An 18,040-nucleotide genomic window follows, 5' to 3' on the forward strand; every position below is an offset into this window, starting at 1 on the left:
ATAATTATGATCAAAGATATACGTTTGATTGTGTTTTCAACTTTAATTAGCAGAGCTTTTCACAGACCAGTGTACCTATTTCGCAGGGTTATTTCATGGGACAGACATCCAGGGCATGTAAGCTGATAATCAGTGCCTTCTACTATACATAAAGCATGGCATGTCTGCAGTTTTTAATGATACACAGGCTTGACATTGAGTTACAAATAACAAGAGACAGTTTGAATATTAACCCAGGTTTAATTAAACAAGCACATTGAGAAAGTAGAAGGAGCTTAGACTCCAGCGGTACATTTATTGATAATTACACAGAGGGGAGGCTATGGAATGAAGTCCCTCGTCCTGTCACCATTTTCTAAATAACCATTGACAAGGTCCATAACACTAACTCAAAACTCATATCACCTCTTAGAGGGCAGTTTACGAGGCTAATCGCCCCTATAATAACTTAGTGTTTAAGAAATACCGGTAAATGAGTCAACTATGCAGTATTGTGACAGAAAGGAAATGTGCAAAACACCTGTCGATGTATAAACAGTTTTCAGAGAGGGGAGAAGAGAAAATGTGAAAATACGATGGGAGTAGGAGACAGGAGAAGCAGGTAAATACTAAATAAGCACAGATGTGATAATGAGTTTACCATTTAGGACCATTTATAAATGCTTACACTTTTATTTGAAAATGTTCAAAAAAGAACAAGGATCCATCCACAATGATTCATTATATCAAAAATATATCAATGGGTCTATGGCTACACAAAGAGAGAGAGAAACATACAATATCAAATATGTACAAGTATGTGAGCAGAAATGCACAAATCCATTATTTACAGGAAGATTTTCATCCCAGCAACGTTGACCTCCTGAGCACCATTGTGTTCTGTGATGACATTCCTAGTTCCACTATATTGCATGGATGTCGGCATTGGCTGGGTTGTTGAGTTCATGTTTTTTATGTATAGTCCCAAACACGACAAACCGGTGAATGTGCTCAAAGACGGGATCATGCATCCTTCAGGCTTTATATTCACCCATATATAACACGTTGAGAGCACTGTTGTGTAACAGAGCTTAAGAGTCTTAGCATCCATGAAGGCTGTGTACACAGTACAGCAGACACCGAGGCTTAAGTCACACCTGCATGGGAGACAACATGTAGAAACTGTGTTACAGGGGCTTTGTGTACTGTCAGTTGCAATGCACATTCAAACGGACAATATGCTAATTCAGCTGCCAACCACCCCAAATACAAAACACAAGAAAAGTTTACCCGCGTCATTCTAAAACGGTTCGAGGACCACTTCACCCAGTTTCAGCCCTATCTTCCAATAGAGTAAATGGTCCTCACTAATGCCATTTATAAAATGTTTTCCATTTCTGTCTACTCGGTCTGTGTCACAGCCTCAGGTGGGGCTGTGGACGGTTCAAAAACCTGCCTACCAATTATTGGTGGGGATTCCAAGCTAATGGAAATTATAGCCTTTCTCTTCCTGGAAAGTTAGCGCTGCTGATGTAGAATCAAAACAAAAAGGTGTTCTGAACTGTGAACGAGTAGACGGGAATAGTGCCATCTTAAGATGACCAGGACCAATTATATGAAGACAGGGTTGAAAATGGGGGAAATGCTTATTTGATATAAAATGGGAATACAATTTGTTACAGTGCTATGTAAGTAATGCGGGTATGTATTGTCTTTCCAACTGACCAGTTTAATGGGTGCTCTGTCTCTGGAGTTTGGTACCAACACCATCCCAGGTGTCCTCGCTGTGGCGTTTGCCACTGGTCAGAGTGTTGGAGTGGTGCCGAAGACCTGAAGAAGAGAGGAAGAAAGGTTTTAATGCAACCTGCAATAAGTATTTCCTGAAAATGTACATATACATACTAGGACATTCATGAATAGTGATTTTTAGTATTCGAATTATTCGACCTCAAAGTATTCGAATATTCGACAGGACTGGCCAAACTGTCAAATATTAAGTAAGCAAGAGGCGCGTTGCGAGGCGTTGTGAGCATGTAGATCTGCTATTTTCACAATATTTATCTGTGGAACCGAGTCACATTAATACCTACAATTCCAAGTGCTTTTCAGGGTGGGGGTGCCGGGTGCCCAGTTCAAATATGTTTATTTTGGGGGTCACGGCCTAAAAAGGTTTGAGAAGCCCTGGTATAGAGCATTCATCCACGGGGCGCCTGATGGCCTAGTGGACCAGGCGCATACCATATAGGCGTTGCCATTTCGGCATCAATGCCTGTCGGCGTTGCCGGTTCGATTCCCGATCCGAGCGACCTTTGCCGCATGTCACTCCCTATCTCTCCCCCATTTCCTGTCAGTCTACTGTCCTATCCAATAAAGGCAAAAAGCCCCCAAAAAATCTAAAAAAAAATAATAAGGGGCATTGACAACTCATTCTTATGACTTCATATCTAGCCAAGCTTTATAAACTATATATCTTTTAATAAAGAATATATATATATTTGGTGAATGCCCCAATACATACAAGGTTTCCAGCTGAGAGTGATAATATGAATTACTGAATCATTTCCAGGCAATGTAGTGGTTCAACACACACCTTGTTGTATAGAAGGGCCAGGAATCTGTTGCGTGCCTTGAGTGTAGCACACCATATTGTTGCTGGTGCCTGCATAGCCAGGAACTTCAAGAAGAGAAAAAAATGAATTCAATATCTTTCAGAGGTACAGTAGTAGTAACTAGCATGGATACAGTAAAATCAGAAATGGAAGGGAAAAGAGTTTGTGCTGTATGAGAATAAAAGATAGCGAGTGTACAGGTGAGGGTACCCACCCTGCTGAGTGCTGATGCTGGTTTGTGGATTCCCCTGGGGGTAGACCATAACCCCACTTTGCCAGTCAGCCTGGGTATGGACAGGTATATGGTAACCTGGGGAAATAAAAACATCTCATCTCTAGTAATCCATATAAACCAAAATGAATTGCTATCAACTAATGATATGTTACTAAAGTTCGAAAGAGGCCAGAAGTATGGAGTATGGAGAGTGATGAGTCGCCTGCTACCCACCAGACTGAACTGCTCTGTCTTGTGTTGCCTCCATGGATGCAAATCCCATCATGGCTGAGGATCCATCACCACAACCGTTGCCATTGGATGGAACTGTAGCTAAAAGGCCTGTGGAGTGTGGACACAGAAATAAGAAATAAGAACATTAATGCAGGTAGCAAGTCTATTTGCGGTAATTCTACCATCCAACAATAAGCCATCACATCGTATGATCCTGGTGTAATTTTCCTGTGTTACATATAACACTGACTGAGGAAAATTATAGCATGACCTTGAAATTCATCCATGATTGCTTACCAAGGCCTCTGTAGCAGGACAGCTGCATGTAGATCTGTTTCATGCGCTCAATGTTGATGCGGCTGGACTCTGCATGGTTTACTATAGGCTTGGGGTAGTGCACGCCAATGATGCACTTTGCTGCCTTCTGCACGCTCTCTGGAGCGTTCCAAGGATCGTAAATGTACTTGGCCGGAAATGCTCTCAGAACGGGCAGGTAGCGCCTGGAGTGGGAGATGGTCAAGATCATCACTTAATAGCAATAGGTTTTTTCAAAACATAGAAAGTACTATGGGGTAATGTAGTTGACTGAGAAGAAAGGAAAAGATCAAATGGTGTGTTCACATTTATGAGTGTTGTAAGATACAATACCAACTCAGTGATTTGGCAAAATCACCGCATATTGAATAGCTAAGAAGCAGTGCAATGGGGGAAACAAATATAAATTCGTACTCACCGAATGTAGTCTCCATTGGGGTCTGTGCGTCGGCCAAATCCCACGGGGCAGTAGCAGTGGAAGAACTGCTGGAAGAAGGAACTGCAGGACAGCCACATCCAACTTCCTGCATTCACACTCCAGTCTGCGTCTAGCAGCAGCTCCTCAAATACCTACACACACACAAGATCTCATCAAATGGTGGTCCATGGCTCAAATACCGAATAAATAATGGACCTTGATATGAAAATGGTTGAAAACCACTGCTCTACAATACACACAAACACACACACACACACACACACACACACACACACACACACACACACACACACACACACCTTCATGCCCTCCTCCCAGCTGATCCAGAGGTCTCCTCTGGTCAGGAAGCAGGCCACGGCGTGTCTGGCCAGGTGGTGGATCCAGCCCTCCTGCCGCAGCTGGGTCATGATGGCGTCGATCCAGGGAAAGCCCGTCCGGCCCTCCGCCCACTTGGCCAGGGCCTCTGGGTTGCGGTCCCAGGGGATCTGAACGCAGATGGGGTTGTTCTCCATCTTGTCGAAGCGCGGGTTGTTGGTGGCCGCCGTGTAGAAGAACTCACGCCACAGCAGCTGGCCGTACAGGGAGAGCGGAGGCGAGCTGTTCTTCTTGACCTTAGATGGGATTACGGAACGTTATTTGAGATTATTTTGACATTTAAAAATCATCAGAAGTGGTTCCCAATGTGTCGAAATATTATTTTAAGAAACAGCTATTAGCCCTCATATATCTTTATTAACCTCACGTCACCAGGCTTTGGTCTTCGTTTACTAAACAGGCCGGTCTAGACCGTATGGCATCCTAGACCGGATGGCAGAAGAAGCGGCGTCGCTTTGTTTTGGTTCCCCGTTTGTTTCCCCAATCCCTATTTTAATGCTAGAGGAGTTTAGTCTTGCCAGTCGCTGCGAGTTGGACTAAAAGATGGATATACCAAACGAACTTTTCAAAAAATAAGCAAAACTACGCCGCATCAAGGGTTTTATTGGGTAGGTACTAAAATTATGTCATTGAGTGCGGGGAATTGTTTTGGGTTCAAACTGATTCCGGTTTGGTATTTCCGGCCAAAGTGTAGTGCGTTTTGACAAAATGACCCCAAATGACATAGGACGCCATCCGCTCCCGACCGGATCAAAAGCCAGAAATTGGAAGCGATCCCAGCTAGCTGGGTGATATGGTGATAAATATCGTTGAGACGATACAATGTCTCCATGATATGCCATTTCAGAGATATCGTATATATCGTGATACAATGAGGGAGCCTTTTAAAAAATCCTGTTGAAATCTTAATACAGAGATTCATTGCAGAATTAATTTAAACCTGCATTTTGGTCTAAACCACTAGTTCTCAAACTTTAAAATGTCAAGGTTTCCCCTTAACTCTGACAGTATACAAATGAAACCAAATGTAGAGTTACATACTTGTAAGGGTCAATTTAGACCTCCCAAAAGGAACCCAGAGAGTCCCTGGACCCCACTCTTTTAGTTTGTGTTACCTTGTAGGTGGTTGTACTATTAAGTGAAAATAAAGATAAAAACCAACATGAAAAAGAATCGCGATAAGATCGTCTATCGTGATATTGCTTGGAAAAATATTGTGATATCGTATTTTTCCATATCGCCCACCCCTAATCCCAGGCTATACGTTTATATGTGTGCGTTTACACCTACAGTATATGGCGTCATACCTTTCTGTAGAGGTCGGTAAGTTTGAAGTAGAAGAGGCGACAGGAGAGGCAGCCAAATCGTAGGTAGGGGCTGAGGCCCGTGGGACTGGCCAATAGGGAATTGGCATTCATCCTGGGACGCTCAAAGTTAGCTACCCATGCCTGACAGTGATAGAAACAAATGATCAGATATGGCAATATAAAAACTGAAAGTAACACATCTTGAATTACATCTCACATCACAATATTACCTCTTAAAGATGCACTGTGTGTATGTAACTTTCCTCTTCTACCCTGGATGTTTTACCATTGAGCTAATAATAGAGCCTACCAGCTTGCAGCTATGTAATCTTGACAATCCGTGCCAGATCCCAATGTATACGTTATATTGTACTAACATACTCTACCATAAAGATTGGACAAAATTACATGTTATTAGCCTGGGCCACTGGCGCAGTGTAGCCCCTAGCGTGTCGTGGGTTTGAGTCCCGATCCCAACGGCCTTTGCTGCATGTCACTCTCTCCCCCATTTCCTGTCATCCTACTATCTATCCCTATCAATAAAAGGCATAACCCCCCCCCCCCCCCCAAAAAAAAAGAAATTACATAGGGCTGCTTTAAGTCAAGTTGATATTTCATAAAGAATATAATAAATTGTAATGTTGGTTTTAGTATATTATCCAGACATTTGCAAATGTTGTCTGTCTCCCAGACAACGTCCAGCGGCCCTCGATTCAGAGACTGCTATGCTGAGACCTCAGAGAGTACACTTCTTACACCTTATGCCTAATTCATGCTCTATCAGTGGTGTGGAAAATAGCCGATGCACATCCGCACAGACCCAGATGGCTCTGGTTGAAATGTACTCTACAGCGTATGTTGTCTATTATACAGTCAGCGAGTTTGAAAAGAAAGTCAATTAGACATTGATTTCACCTTTCTCTCCAAATGCCTCTCCAGTCTTGTGAGGGCTTCGGTCTCTCCCCCAGGCCACACCGCAGTTGAAAGACCTTCAGTGTCAAAACCTGCAGAAAATCATATTAAAGTTGCTCAATACAGCTCAATCTGTATTGTATTTGTGTAATGTGTATGTCACAATTATTACATAATCGTCTAATTGCAATTATTTGATATAATCGCAATTATTTGGTCATAATCGTTTCCATGTTGAAAAATGTTAATATATTTTCAAACCGTTTAAAAATTTGTGGAAATAGCAGATCTACATGTTCACAACGCGTCAAGCTTATAGATCGGCTATTTCCACTATCAATGTTATTTTTTAAGTATAAAGTTGACAAATTATGTCAGTCATTTCTTTGTATATTTTAGGTTATGTGCCATGTGGAACTTCAAAACCTACAAGCCAACAAAAACACAATTAAATCGTTAATCGCAATTACTTGAGTGACAGTTAATCCCCATGTAAAATGTCATAATCATGACAGCCCTACACTCACCCAGCTCTTCCAGGGATGGGACGCCAAATTTCTCGTCGTGGTCATCCGACAGGGGTGTGCTGCACTTCCCCATGACCTCAGCCGTGATGGACTCTGTGGGCACCTCCACCGCATCCATCCGACTGATTAGGGTCTGGAAACGCTTGTACGTGAGGGGAGACTGGCCACCATTTAACTCTATGATCCTGCAGGGAGACGATGGGGGAGAGCGTGTTGTGTAAGGAAAACGGAAGACTGACACAACTAACTGACAGCATTCTGGCAGCTTAGAGGTCAAAGGCTGGAGACAGGAAGAAGCATAAGGCGTTGACATAACACGGTAAATTCCTCAGTTAATGTTACTCTGTGAGTGTACAAATGGAAAAAAAAGGACATGGCCATTTGTTTCCATTTGTACATGCTCAAGAGTAAAATGAACAGTAGGGGTATGGGTTAGGGTTAGGGTTAGGGTAATAAACTTACTTGTCGAGGTCATAGAGTGTGTGGGAGATGCGAACCGTCACCTCCACGTTGGCCTCGCAGGCCAGCTTCTTGATCGCGGCATCTCGCTCTTTCCCAAAGGGCTCGGAGTCGTACTCATAAGACAGACGATTGATCTTCCACTCCTGGAAAACAGTGAACCAAAATGTAACACATGTAATCACACAATGGAATAGTTTGGGGTTTACAGAGTAAAATCCTCAGTGCACAAATGTCCTCTGGGCACAAATGTACCCAATGGTGCACATACCTCCAGACCAGTACATATCTCGATGCACTCTTGTGTAAACATGACACAGTCCCGACTGCCGCATTAAATGTGATTAAGGTTGTGTGTGCTGTGCCGTTTGCTCTTTTTGGGAGTCTGGCCAAAATATCCCACCTTGAAAAGTCGAGGAAAGACATCCGTGGGCTGGCCCCGTATCACAAAAAGACGAGAGTTGAGCTTGCGGAGGTTGGCGTCCAAATCCTCAAGACTCTGCAGTAGGAATCTGGTGGATGAGAGGGGGAGAAGGGAGATGGGAGGGAGACCAGCAGGTTAATACATCATTTCAGAACTCTGAGTATTTAAATATAGGTTAAAGGCATGGTGTAAGTACACAATTATCCCAGGTTACATCTACCATGTTGTGAAAAAGGCCACCATATCAAACATGATAAAACACTGCGTTGCAACTGAACCCTGTTGACCTATCAATGTATGAGTGCAAGTCACTCAAACACAAATGCATAGATTATTCAAGACCACAAGGCAAACCTAATGTGATCAAAATGTATGTGATCTCTCGATAAAGAGAAATGCAATGCATAATCAAGGCCAAGGGTATGGACTTCCACAACGAATGTTTAAGGGTCCATGATGTTACTAACTATAACCTTTCAAGGATTGGTCTAGTAGTCAGTGGTCCTTATTCTGGTCTGTCCTAGCTCCCCTATCCTCACGTAACCCTACAAGTGTTACGTAAAGAAGGAAAGGACATCTATATGAAGAGAACACTCGTAAAATGTGATCTACACCAGTGGTTCTCAACCTTTTCAGGCCGTGACTCTCAAAATAATCATATTTTAACTGGAGACCAGACCACCCCCGGCCACCCTGACGAGCACTAATAGTTGTAAGAGTTGAGGCATTACATTTTGTATAACACGGTTCTATTCTGAAAATAGCAAATCTACATGCTCAAATCGGCTATTTTCACGATTTCTGCCTCTAATATTGGACAATTTGGCCAATGTTTAATTCGTCATTTTAGAGGTATTAAAAAGTCCTTAAATTGTCACTTTAGAAATGTGCATATAAACCCTCTATACACTTAAACTTTATGTTGGTTTGTTTGCTGTTGAGGGAGAAAACAATGTTGCACATCACATCAAACGTATAATTTTCGGAATGTCTGAGTGAGTGAGTGAGTGTCTGTCTGTCTGTCTGTCTGTCTGTCTGTCTGTCTGTCTGAAACAGCATTTCTCCTCAGTGGCTGGAGCAATTGATCTGAAATCGCATCACAATTAGCATATGAACACACCTGACATAACTGTGAAGCCCGTTTGTCACTTTCACAAATCATATGCTGTATTTTAGCATTTTTATGGTGTATCTACTATCTATTCTGCATCTAGCATGAGGCATATCTATTCTGCATCTAGCATGAGGCAACATGTTTAACCAGCTCTCTCTCTCTCTCTGTGTGTGTGTGTGTGTGTGTGTATGTGTGTGTGTGTGTGTGTGTGTGTGTGTGTGTGTGTGTGTGTGTGTGTGTGTGTGTGTGTGTGTGTGTGTGTGTGTGTGTGTGTGTGTGTGTGTGTGTGTGTGTGTGTGTGTGCAGGCGGGCGGGCGGGAACACAGTATCTCTGTAGCCATTAAACGAAACGGGTATTTCTTACATTGATGCTCCTACATACTATCATTTAAGCACCAGTTAAAGTTACTTTCCATCCCTCATATACTGTGTGCACAGTGCACATCCCATAACCCACACACTGCACATCATTTCGGAGCTCATATCTTTGAACGGGTAAGGCCTAGTTAAGTTAATCATCCGGGGACCCCCAAAAAATAATTTGGGCCCGACCCACAGGTTGAGAACCACTGATCTACACACATGTACATTGAAATGTTGGAGTGAGAATAAGAGGAGCTAGGACAGGGCAGAATAAGGACCGGAGATACAACCTCTTCTGTAAGGAATGTTAGGACCTCTTAAGACTTATGTTGAGGAATTAAGACACTGGGGTTGCTTGACAGCAGGTGGCAGCAGAGGGCTTGGCATGGAATTGACACTATAACTGCATGAAGGTGTATCTTTAAAGTAAGTTATATTTAATTACCATAATAAAACAGTCAACAAATATGTATTCACAAATATGTATTCATATAACCCTAACCCTAACCCTAACCCATATTTTAAGACAACTTGTGAGTGAAATACCAAGGCCAAATATTACATCAATACATTCATGAAAACACAATTTATGAGTCTGTTTTTTCCAGCTGGGAATGGCATCACACAACTAGTGTCAGCCTTGGCCATAGCATCACTTTTATAACACAGACCTGACGCAGGTTGTCCAACCTCATCTTATTATAATCATATTCAGATCTGCAAACCTGCCAATGCCCTACTACTTCTATGATGAGACATTATAATACTGTCCAAAACAGCCATTACAAACAGAAGACCCAATGAGTCCTTACGATTTAATTGAATCCATTTTGGGACGTTCACACACAAGTTCCTTCAAAATCCAATAACTGGCATCACTGGGCAACTTGACTATGCCAAAGTGGTGCATTAATAGTATTTTATGATTATTTAGCCTATATAAAAGCATCTAGCAAAAATGACATGCTTTATACATTTACTTTATTGTTCCACCTAAAACGAGCCCATTATCCAACAGAGAGGCAAGGTTTTACGGTAGGTTAAGACGGCATCTGACTTCAAGGTTTTCATTCTGATCAAAGAATAGGATCTAGGGGCAGCCATAGCTGAATGGCTAAAGAGCCTGCCTGTGAAGCCATGGTTGAACATTCAATTCCAGGCCCAGCAATGTGTCGAAGTGTCCCTGAGCAAGACACTCGACTTAACCTAACCGCTCCCCGAGCTCCGTAATGTATGGCTGCTCACTGCTCCCTTTAGTTATAGGATGGGTTAATACAAAAGGACATATCTCACATAATCTGCAAATATACAGAGACAAGAAACAGCCCAAGGAGTCGAGTGGCTAGATTATAATTATAACCTTCTAAGTTGGCAACACAAGACAATAAGACTTGGCCATGTCACACACAGGCTTACACATGACATAATGTCCATCAACCTTAGATCTGAAAGCCACCCTGCATCGTGATTGGTTAAAGAAATACCAAGTTGCCAACAATGCAGATTTAGTTTCCACCTTCATAAAACAAAGCAAGGAGAAAGTTCATAATCATAGTATGAGAGATTATGACCAAAGTTAAATATACTATAGCTAGAAATGCCATACCAAATGATGCACTGCTGTCCAGTTCCACTATTTAATATGCTATTATATTGCTTCCAATTCCAACTGAAAGCAATCTCTCTATCCACATCAATGTTATATATATATATGTTTATCAGGCTGATCTAGGACCAGGTGAACGATCGTTTTAGGTATAACGATCTAGACAGACAATCTTTAGCTACAATTTATAGACCAAGTGCACAGAGAAGGCTTAAATAGACTGGCACATTTTCTTGAAGGCATCAAATTCTTTCCTCAGTCAGGATCCATTCTCATGATTTAATTTAATTAACTACTACACAAAATAGGCTATTACATAGCTACAGTAGAAACACTGTAGGCTTAGGCTATGACATTGCTACGGTAGTCAAACCACTGTAAGCGTAGACTATGACATAACTTAACTGCAGTACTCATAGTGTCTGTCAGCCAGACAGCCCAATTCGAAATGCATGGCAATGGCAAGCGGTTTCCATTTGACTAATGTCCACAAATTGTACAGTACAATGCCAGGCCAGGATGTTCTGCTTTAGGCGGTGTGACTGACAGATGAGACAATTGACCCAGCAAAATATGTTATGCAGTGTTACGGGATATATCCTTTAATTAAACCTTTTGGATTAAATATAGTCAACCGTCCAACAAGTCCTTTCATATGACGCATGTTGACCTGTTGCCATAGGTAATGCCCATTGTTCATAGGTGGGAACTTCCTGTAGAACTGGTTCTATGCACGGTTGCTTTTCGGAAATGAATGCCAGTTGTGTGCAGTCAATATGAGAAAAGTGAGCTTCAGATGGCAGTGAAACCGAGAAGGTTTCTTTTTCCTAAAAAACTATATATGTTTATTTTCTGGAAAGACAGCAGTAGCTCAGGATCTAGAGCCGGAAGGTTCCTGTTTCGATCCCCAGCCCCTCCTGGCTTCATGTCAGTGTCCTTGAGCAAGACTTTGAGCCCTTGACTGCTCCCAATAAGTAGGTTGGTGCCTTGCAGGGTTTGAATGGCATTGTAATTCTAAAGGTGCAGGTACAGAAATACAGACCATTTTCTGCCAAGTCCAATTTTGTGCTCCACATCATCTCCTGTAACGTGTCCTACTCCACATAGTAACCCTAACTCCAAGTTAGTTGATTGAATGTGGTGTTACAATTATTTAACCACAACAACCCTTGATTGCAATGAATGCAAGACATGATTTTGAGCTGCAGCCAAAACTTTCATGGCTTCTTTGACATCTCTGCCACACATCTGCAACTCATCCTCATTTGGTCAGCAATGTAATCAGCAAACTCTATAAGCATAACCTGTCACCTGTTCACCTGTCCCAGAGAATATGATAATATTATATAAACAGTTAACATATGCTTATTATCAGGTAATCTGCATAATCCCATAATGTGAAATAGAGCACAATTTGCAGACTTCCCAGCGCACATGCTGCAGCGTACAGCATCTAAATTGAGTGGATGAAACTAGGTTTTGACAATCAGAACAACGCAGCATGACTGATACTCAACTACAGACAGTTGGTATGCCAACAGAACACAGTAGGCCTACACCCAGATAGGGTTACCATCTCTGGCAGAAAATCGTCGCTGTGCATTTGTAAGCTTGATGACGCAGGAACGCATGTCCCCTGGTCTCACTTGATTCTTAACTTTTGCTGTCTGGAAGTCTGGATACTCAAACCTATCTCAGGTTTATATCGAGTCCCTTTAGTTACAGGGGAGGGCGGCCCAGGCTGTAAAACTAAACTGTAAAAAAGTTAACTTAGTTAGAACTTGGTGTGTTTCGGCACATCGCTGCTGCAAACTGAGGTACTGTCTGCTTGAACTTCACTTCTTATACTAGCCTTTGATCTTAGCTTTAATAGTCCTAAAAGAATATCCTATGGTAGTGATATGTTTTGAAGTTCTTTGTTGTCTAAACAGGTTTTTATCAGTGAGAGAGTGAGATTGGTGCATGGCAGCAGAAATACAGTCATGCCATCTCATCTCGGTTTGTTCATTTGCTAAATTAGATGTATACTTCGTCATAAGACAGGTCATACACCAAAGTATAACTCAAGCTTAAAGGACTGGGGAGCTGTTTTCATTATTTCTTTTCTGATGCAAACATATCACCAGTTGACGATTTTTGGTTATCTGACCCAAAAATAAATGGAGTGATCGCGAGCAAGGGAACTTTGAGTATAGTACTACAGGCGTGTCCTCTGCAGAATGAGGAATGGATAGGCTATAATAACTTGGTCTTCAGATGTTTTTCAAAACTGTTCCCAAACATGAAGTTCACAAAACTACATTTAAAAAAGGCATAATTAGTAGGTTACAAACAAAACTCACAGGGGAATAGGCTACTGAGTATCATAGATGAGCTGTAGCCCCAACTCTCCCTTCAATGGAATGAAAAACAGTGGGTGTTTTAAATATGTGCCAGGGCCAAATGGCTCATTTACATTTACACAAATACGAATTATCAGTTCTACTGCATTGCTTGCCTGAGATACTGTGTTAGCAAAAGTATGTCACAGATGTGAGGGATCTTTCTACTAACACACTGACCTACTTGGGAAATGAGGAGATAGTAGAGGAATAACTTCACATCATCTGCCATCGACCCCTCTCATTCACCCACCAGATCCCAAAGATATGACCGTTATTATACAATAACTCACTTGTTGTTACAGAGCTGTAGTTGCAAACTGCGGGTGCTAGCTCTGCGTAGGCCATAAGCACTGCTTCTCTTGTAAAGGAGATACATAATTAATCTACATTTAATTACAAGCCTATGTACTTTTTATGTGCATGAACTGATTTGTAGTTCATCCTTTCAAAAGCTTATCTGCAACTAGCAAATGCTTCTGTCGCTGGTGACTTCTTTGTAGAGCTTTAATCAAATATACAGTTGGTGGCCGCCAGCCCGCCACAGACCGAATAGCAAGATGTTTTTTTTTTTTTTTGCTTCGGTGTGTCACACTTGCTGTGTGATTTACATGTTAGTCAGTTGTATTGTCTCCCTTTTTTCAACAAAATAATTTACTCATCATTGAACACTCTGTGAACTGTGTTTGGTGTTTCATTGAGTGTTATTTCTTGAGCATTCTAGATTTTCTCTATGTACATCTTCAATCTAAGAATGAGAAGCAGACAGGCTAGAAAGCACAACCAAAGATAAAAAAAAATCACAAATGGACAAGGAAAATGAAAAAGAAGGAATGATTGAGGTCAGGCAGACTGAGATCTGAGTCACCTCAGTCTGCCCGTTGCATAACTTTGTAAAACATGGATAGTCCCCCAACAGAAGATGCCCCACTGTTCCACTGACAAGCAGGAGGTGACTCAGGGTATTAAAAATACATGAAAAAAGGTTATCGAAAAAACACGACCTACTCACATATTAGGAGGGTAGTATGAGTCACCAGAAAAGGTAATGGGTGTTTTTAATGAATCTATCATGATTAAAATGGAGTTTGAAGTTACAATGGGTGTGTATGTTGAGAGAGGCCCTACCACTGCTCCCTGTTGAAAGTGGAATATCCCTTTAAATACCCAGGAAGGTCGCCGACTCGGGCGCCCTAGCTAAATCATTAGAGCATGCCCTGAGCTACATCTGTGCAAAATGTTGCACTTTTAGACTGATTAGTGCGAAATATAACGCCCCCGACTAGTAATAGATCTTTGTGGCTAGAATTCACACAAAATGCCATCGACTTTGATTCCTCCTAACCAGGCCTGGAATTTCATCATTTTAGGGGCAATGCCACTTGGCCTTTGGTGTTGTCCATTTTTTGAGGGCACAAAGGCCGAATGCCAGGGCAGGAAGGCCATCAAATAAAACAAGATTTTAGTCCATTGAAAGAATTTGTTGAATTTAAGGGTTAGAAATGATAACCAAATCTTCAGTGAAATAGATACATTTTGGTATTTACAATCTGATCCATGCTCAGCCCTGCACCAATCAAAGTCACTGGATTGGTTTAAAGATGGGGACTCAGGGGAGGGGAGTTAATATTTCAGAATCTCAGCAAAAGACACTGGTGTCTACATGACAAGAAAGAGACACCGGTGTCTACTGTCTACATATTGACAAAACAGTGACAGAGGAGAAAGTGTTACAGTCGGCTGGGACATTAAGGCCACTGTGGCCTCAGGTCATGTCATTGTTTTGAGGGGCACAAGGCCAAACTGAGGGGGCCTCCCTGAAATTCCTGCCCTGCTCCTGACATCATCTCAAGATAAGTTGAGAACTACATGCACACCAATCTGCTGTCATGTATGTTGATGTTGATGTGACAGTCACATGAACCTTCTCAAGAACATCTTGAGGAAGGGAGAGAGAGAGAGAGAGAGAGAGAGAGAGAGAGAAAGAGAGAGAGAATTTTTATCTTCACTTCCTACATGAAATCCTACTGAATGCATCACCATACGTGATACCTTCACGGACCACCATTGGTCCGTGGACTGCATCACATTACACAGTGAAATCCTAATTGATCATTTTGTATCCAACTTGTAACCAAAGGGACCTATAAAAGGTTTGTTTGGTAACATGTTGAACATAGTGTGTTGGATTGACACTGAGGGTTGTTATAGTGTGCTACATTGTCTTATGTCTATGGATGGATATACATTTACAATAATATGACCAAAGCCCACTGCTGATTAAATGGGGGTCCGTGCCAGGGGTTCTTCTCAGACGTTTTCATGTCAAGGTCCAAGGACCCCCAAACTGTATTTGGCTGCAGACCCCCATCTGAACATACAGTAGGCCTAGTATGTCATATCTGTGTCCATACAAGATTTAAAAAATATTCAAAATGTGTCTCTTTGTTTCTCCCAAGATTGTCTGAAAAAAGCTGCTCTAATAGGCCATGCCAGGTTGAAAGTGATTTAACAGATTTAGCATGCCATTAACCAATTTTGCTGGGGGATCCCCCTGGAACCCCCTCAAGGACCCACAGGAGGGGGTCCCCACCCCAGACACCTCTTTGAGAGCCACTGGCTTAATAGACTTGTAATAGGCTTGTAATAGATTAAGCCCATACTTACCTCCCCTTTTCCACTGTAAATATCTCCTATTTCTTTTAATTTAATTTTATATTCTTCCTTTTCTTTTCTTCTTCTTCTTTATGACTGCTTTTCCCCCTTTTGTTATTGATGATATCCTATGCATAGTACTGTGTTCTATTCTATCTGTCTTTCAATGTTATATGAGATACATAAAGGGTTCCCATGTGTTAAATAAGCCGAAAGAGTTAGGATCTCCTTTTAGTTGACCTTGTACCAGTGATTTGTACTGTAATGAAACTGAAGCCTACTTTTTCCTAATGCAACCTTCTAATACATTCTTCAATCAATCAATGCATATCAAATTAGCATGCTTGAATTTTATAGAGACCAGGGATTCTATAACTTCTTACCTCCACCTGCTGATCCCAACGTTGGAAGAGCCTGCAAACCACGGGTCCAGAATGTAGACGCAGCGGACGGTGTCTGCTCCCTGGATGGATTCCTTTAGAGAGGGGTTGTCGTGGAGCCGCAAGCCCTTCCTGAACCAGTGGATCGTATTAACGACCATTACTCGACTGGATGAAGGCTTTTGTAATGGCAAGAGTCCCGTATTTTTGTATCCCGATCCGCAACGTCAGTATTATTATATATCCAAGTAAAACAAAAACAAAGGCAACTTCGTAATCTAAAGAAGAAAAAAACAAATCAAGCGGCTTGTGTTTGTGTGCGTATGAGCTGTTTAACCCTGCTCTAATGGAACATTTTCCATAGTGTCAGAGAATCGAGAGACTGGTGACAGTTGAACCATTTGTCCACGAGACAGCGACCGCAGCAACACGGCGGGCTTTAGGACCTCCACTCGCCGACGAGTCTTACTGTTGTATAACTTAATGTAAAATAGATGTTAAAAATACACAGCTATTATTTAGTTCATGGGACCACGATCTGTAAACAGAAAACGAAGCAATAACATATAATCTGCGCGCAATGCGATCACGAACTGGCCTATGGTCTGATGGTGATCGCTGCTCCTCGCGGTGAAACACGGGCAAATAAAGCTGGTTACATAATACGTAAAACTGACTTTGGTGAATATTTCTTTGTCATCTGATCTTGAATAATACGCTGCCGATCGCTACTTAGCTGTCCGAGACGTCGATCTTTAATTCCGCGCGACTCGGTCGTCTTCAGATACCAAGAGTTGGAGTTTGGAGAGTTCAGTGTTTGTGTCGTATTTGCGTGCAGAGTCTGCAGACTTGTTTCCAACCGTCAACAGAACACAGTGCTGTCCCCGTGCCGCGCCGCGCCTACAGCGTCCCCGCCCACTAAATGTGACGCACGCTGCGCTAAGACACGCCATTGGTTGAGACTGTTGCCTACGTCACGGTCCCCTGGTCACGTTTCTGCAGCGTGCTCCAAGCTACTCTATGGGATGTTTTCAACGACGGTGAAAATAGCAGATCCACAAGCTCACAGCACGTCGCGCTCGCGACGCGCTGTGAGCTTGTGGATCGGCTATTTTTCTGCGCGCGGAACGGGTCAGCACCATGGTCAGCACTAGCCCTGCATGACGGCTAGGTCAGCACGTGAAGCACGGCGTGATGTCACATAATAGGCTGTGCTGTGCTGTGCTGTGCTGTGTGTGTGTGTGTGTGTGTGTGTGTGTGTGTGTGTGTGTGTGTGTGTGTGTGTGTGCGTGCGTGCGTGCGTGCGTGCGTGCGTGAGAGAAAGAGAGGGAGAGTTGTCTGCATTGTTTTCATAATTAAAGGTATATTCAGTGATTGTATTTCATTCAAATAAAAATATAATTACATTGTACATTTTCCATTCATTCTCCTCACTAGAATGTGTGCTGACCATATAAGGACTTCCACCATGGCCTGTGTTACGACTACGAGCATAGCTAGATTCAGTTTTCAGAAGTGGCCAGCCAGTCCTTGACCAATCAGGGTAGTATGGTCATAGTTATGTTATGATGTTTAGTTATGATGGTCAAAATAAAAGTTTTGAGAACCACAGTCGCTCTGAATTAAGAACGTATGCTAAATGCCTATATGTAAACTACTGAACTCATAAAATGCCACAGTCTCGTAGTAAATCAGTATCATACATATCCTGAAGCTGGAGACGTAGGCCCGATATTCAGTGATTGGG

At 42.2% G+C, this 18,040-nt stretch overlaps 1 protein-coding gene across 1 annotated transcript; it reads right to left on the bottom strand.

The window, feature by feature from the left end:
• Positions 1-503: 503 nt before the first annotated feature.
• LOC308309148 (cryptochrome-1-like) lies at positions 504-17,163 on the bottom strand. Its single transcript, XM_080754624.1, has 14 exons — positions 16,297-17,163; positions 7,774-7,882; positions 7,374-7,516; positions 6,912-7,096; positions 6,388-6,476; positions 5,473-5,613; positions 4,090-4,401; positions 3,770-3,921; positions 3,334-3,536; positions 3,037-3,144; positions 2,803-2,898; positions 2,570-2,653; positions 1,705-1,809; positions 504-1,136 (listed from the first exon to the last, which is right to left on the bottom strand). The coding sequence occupies exons 1-13, from the start codon at positions 16,452-16,454 to the stop codon at positions 1,709-1,711; spliced, it is 1,881 nt and encodes a 626-aa protein (XP_080610750.1). The 5' UTR covers positions 16,455-17,163; the 3' UTR covers positions 504-1,136; positions 1,705-1,708.
• Positions 17,164-18,040: the final 877 nt, after the last annotated feature.

This window comes from Nannobrachium achirus, assembly GCF_963921795.1.
Source record: "Nannobrachium achirus genome assembly, chromosome: 23".
Classification (NCBI taxonomy): Eukaryota; Metazoa; Chordata; class Actinopteri; order Myctophiformes; family Myctophidae; genus Nannobrachium; species Nannobrachium achirus.

Bases quoted from the DNA above. Each gene is read 5' to 3' on its own strand.
- LOC308309148 (XM_080754624.1), bottom strand. From the start codon at position 16,454: ATGGTCGTTAATACGATCCACTGGTTCAGGAAGGGCTTGCGGCTCCAC. The intron at 6,477-6,911 runs GTGAGTGTAGGG...GATTTTCTGCAG, and splicing joins CCCATCCCTGGAAGAGCTGG to GTTTTGACACTGAAGGTCTT. The intron at 3,922-4,089 runs GTGTGTGTGTGT...GTGTGTGTGTAG, and splicing joins GCTGGGAGGAGGGCATGAAG to GTATTTGAGGAGCTGCTGCT.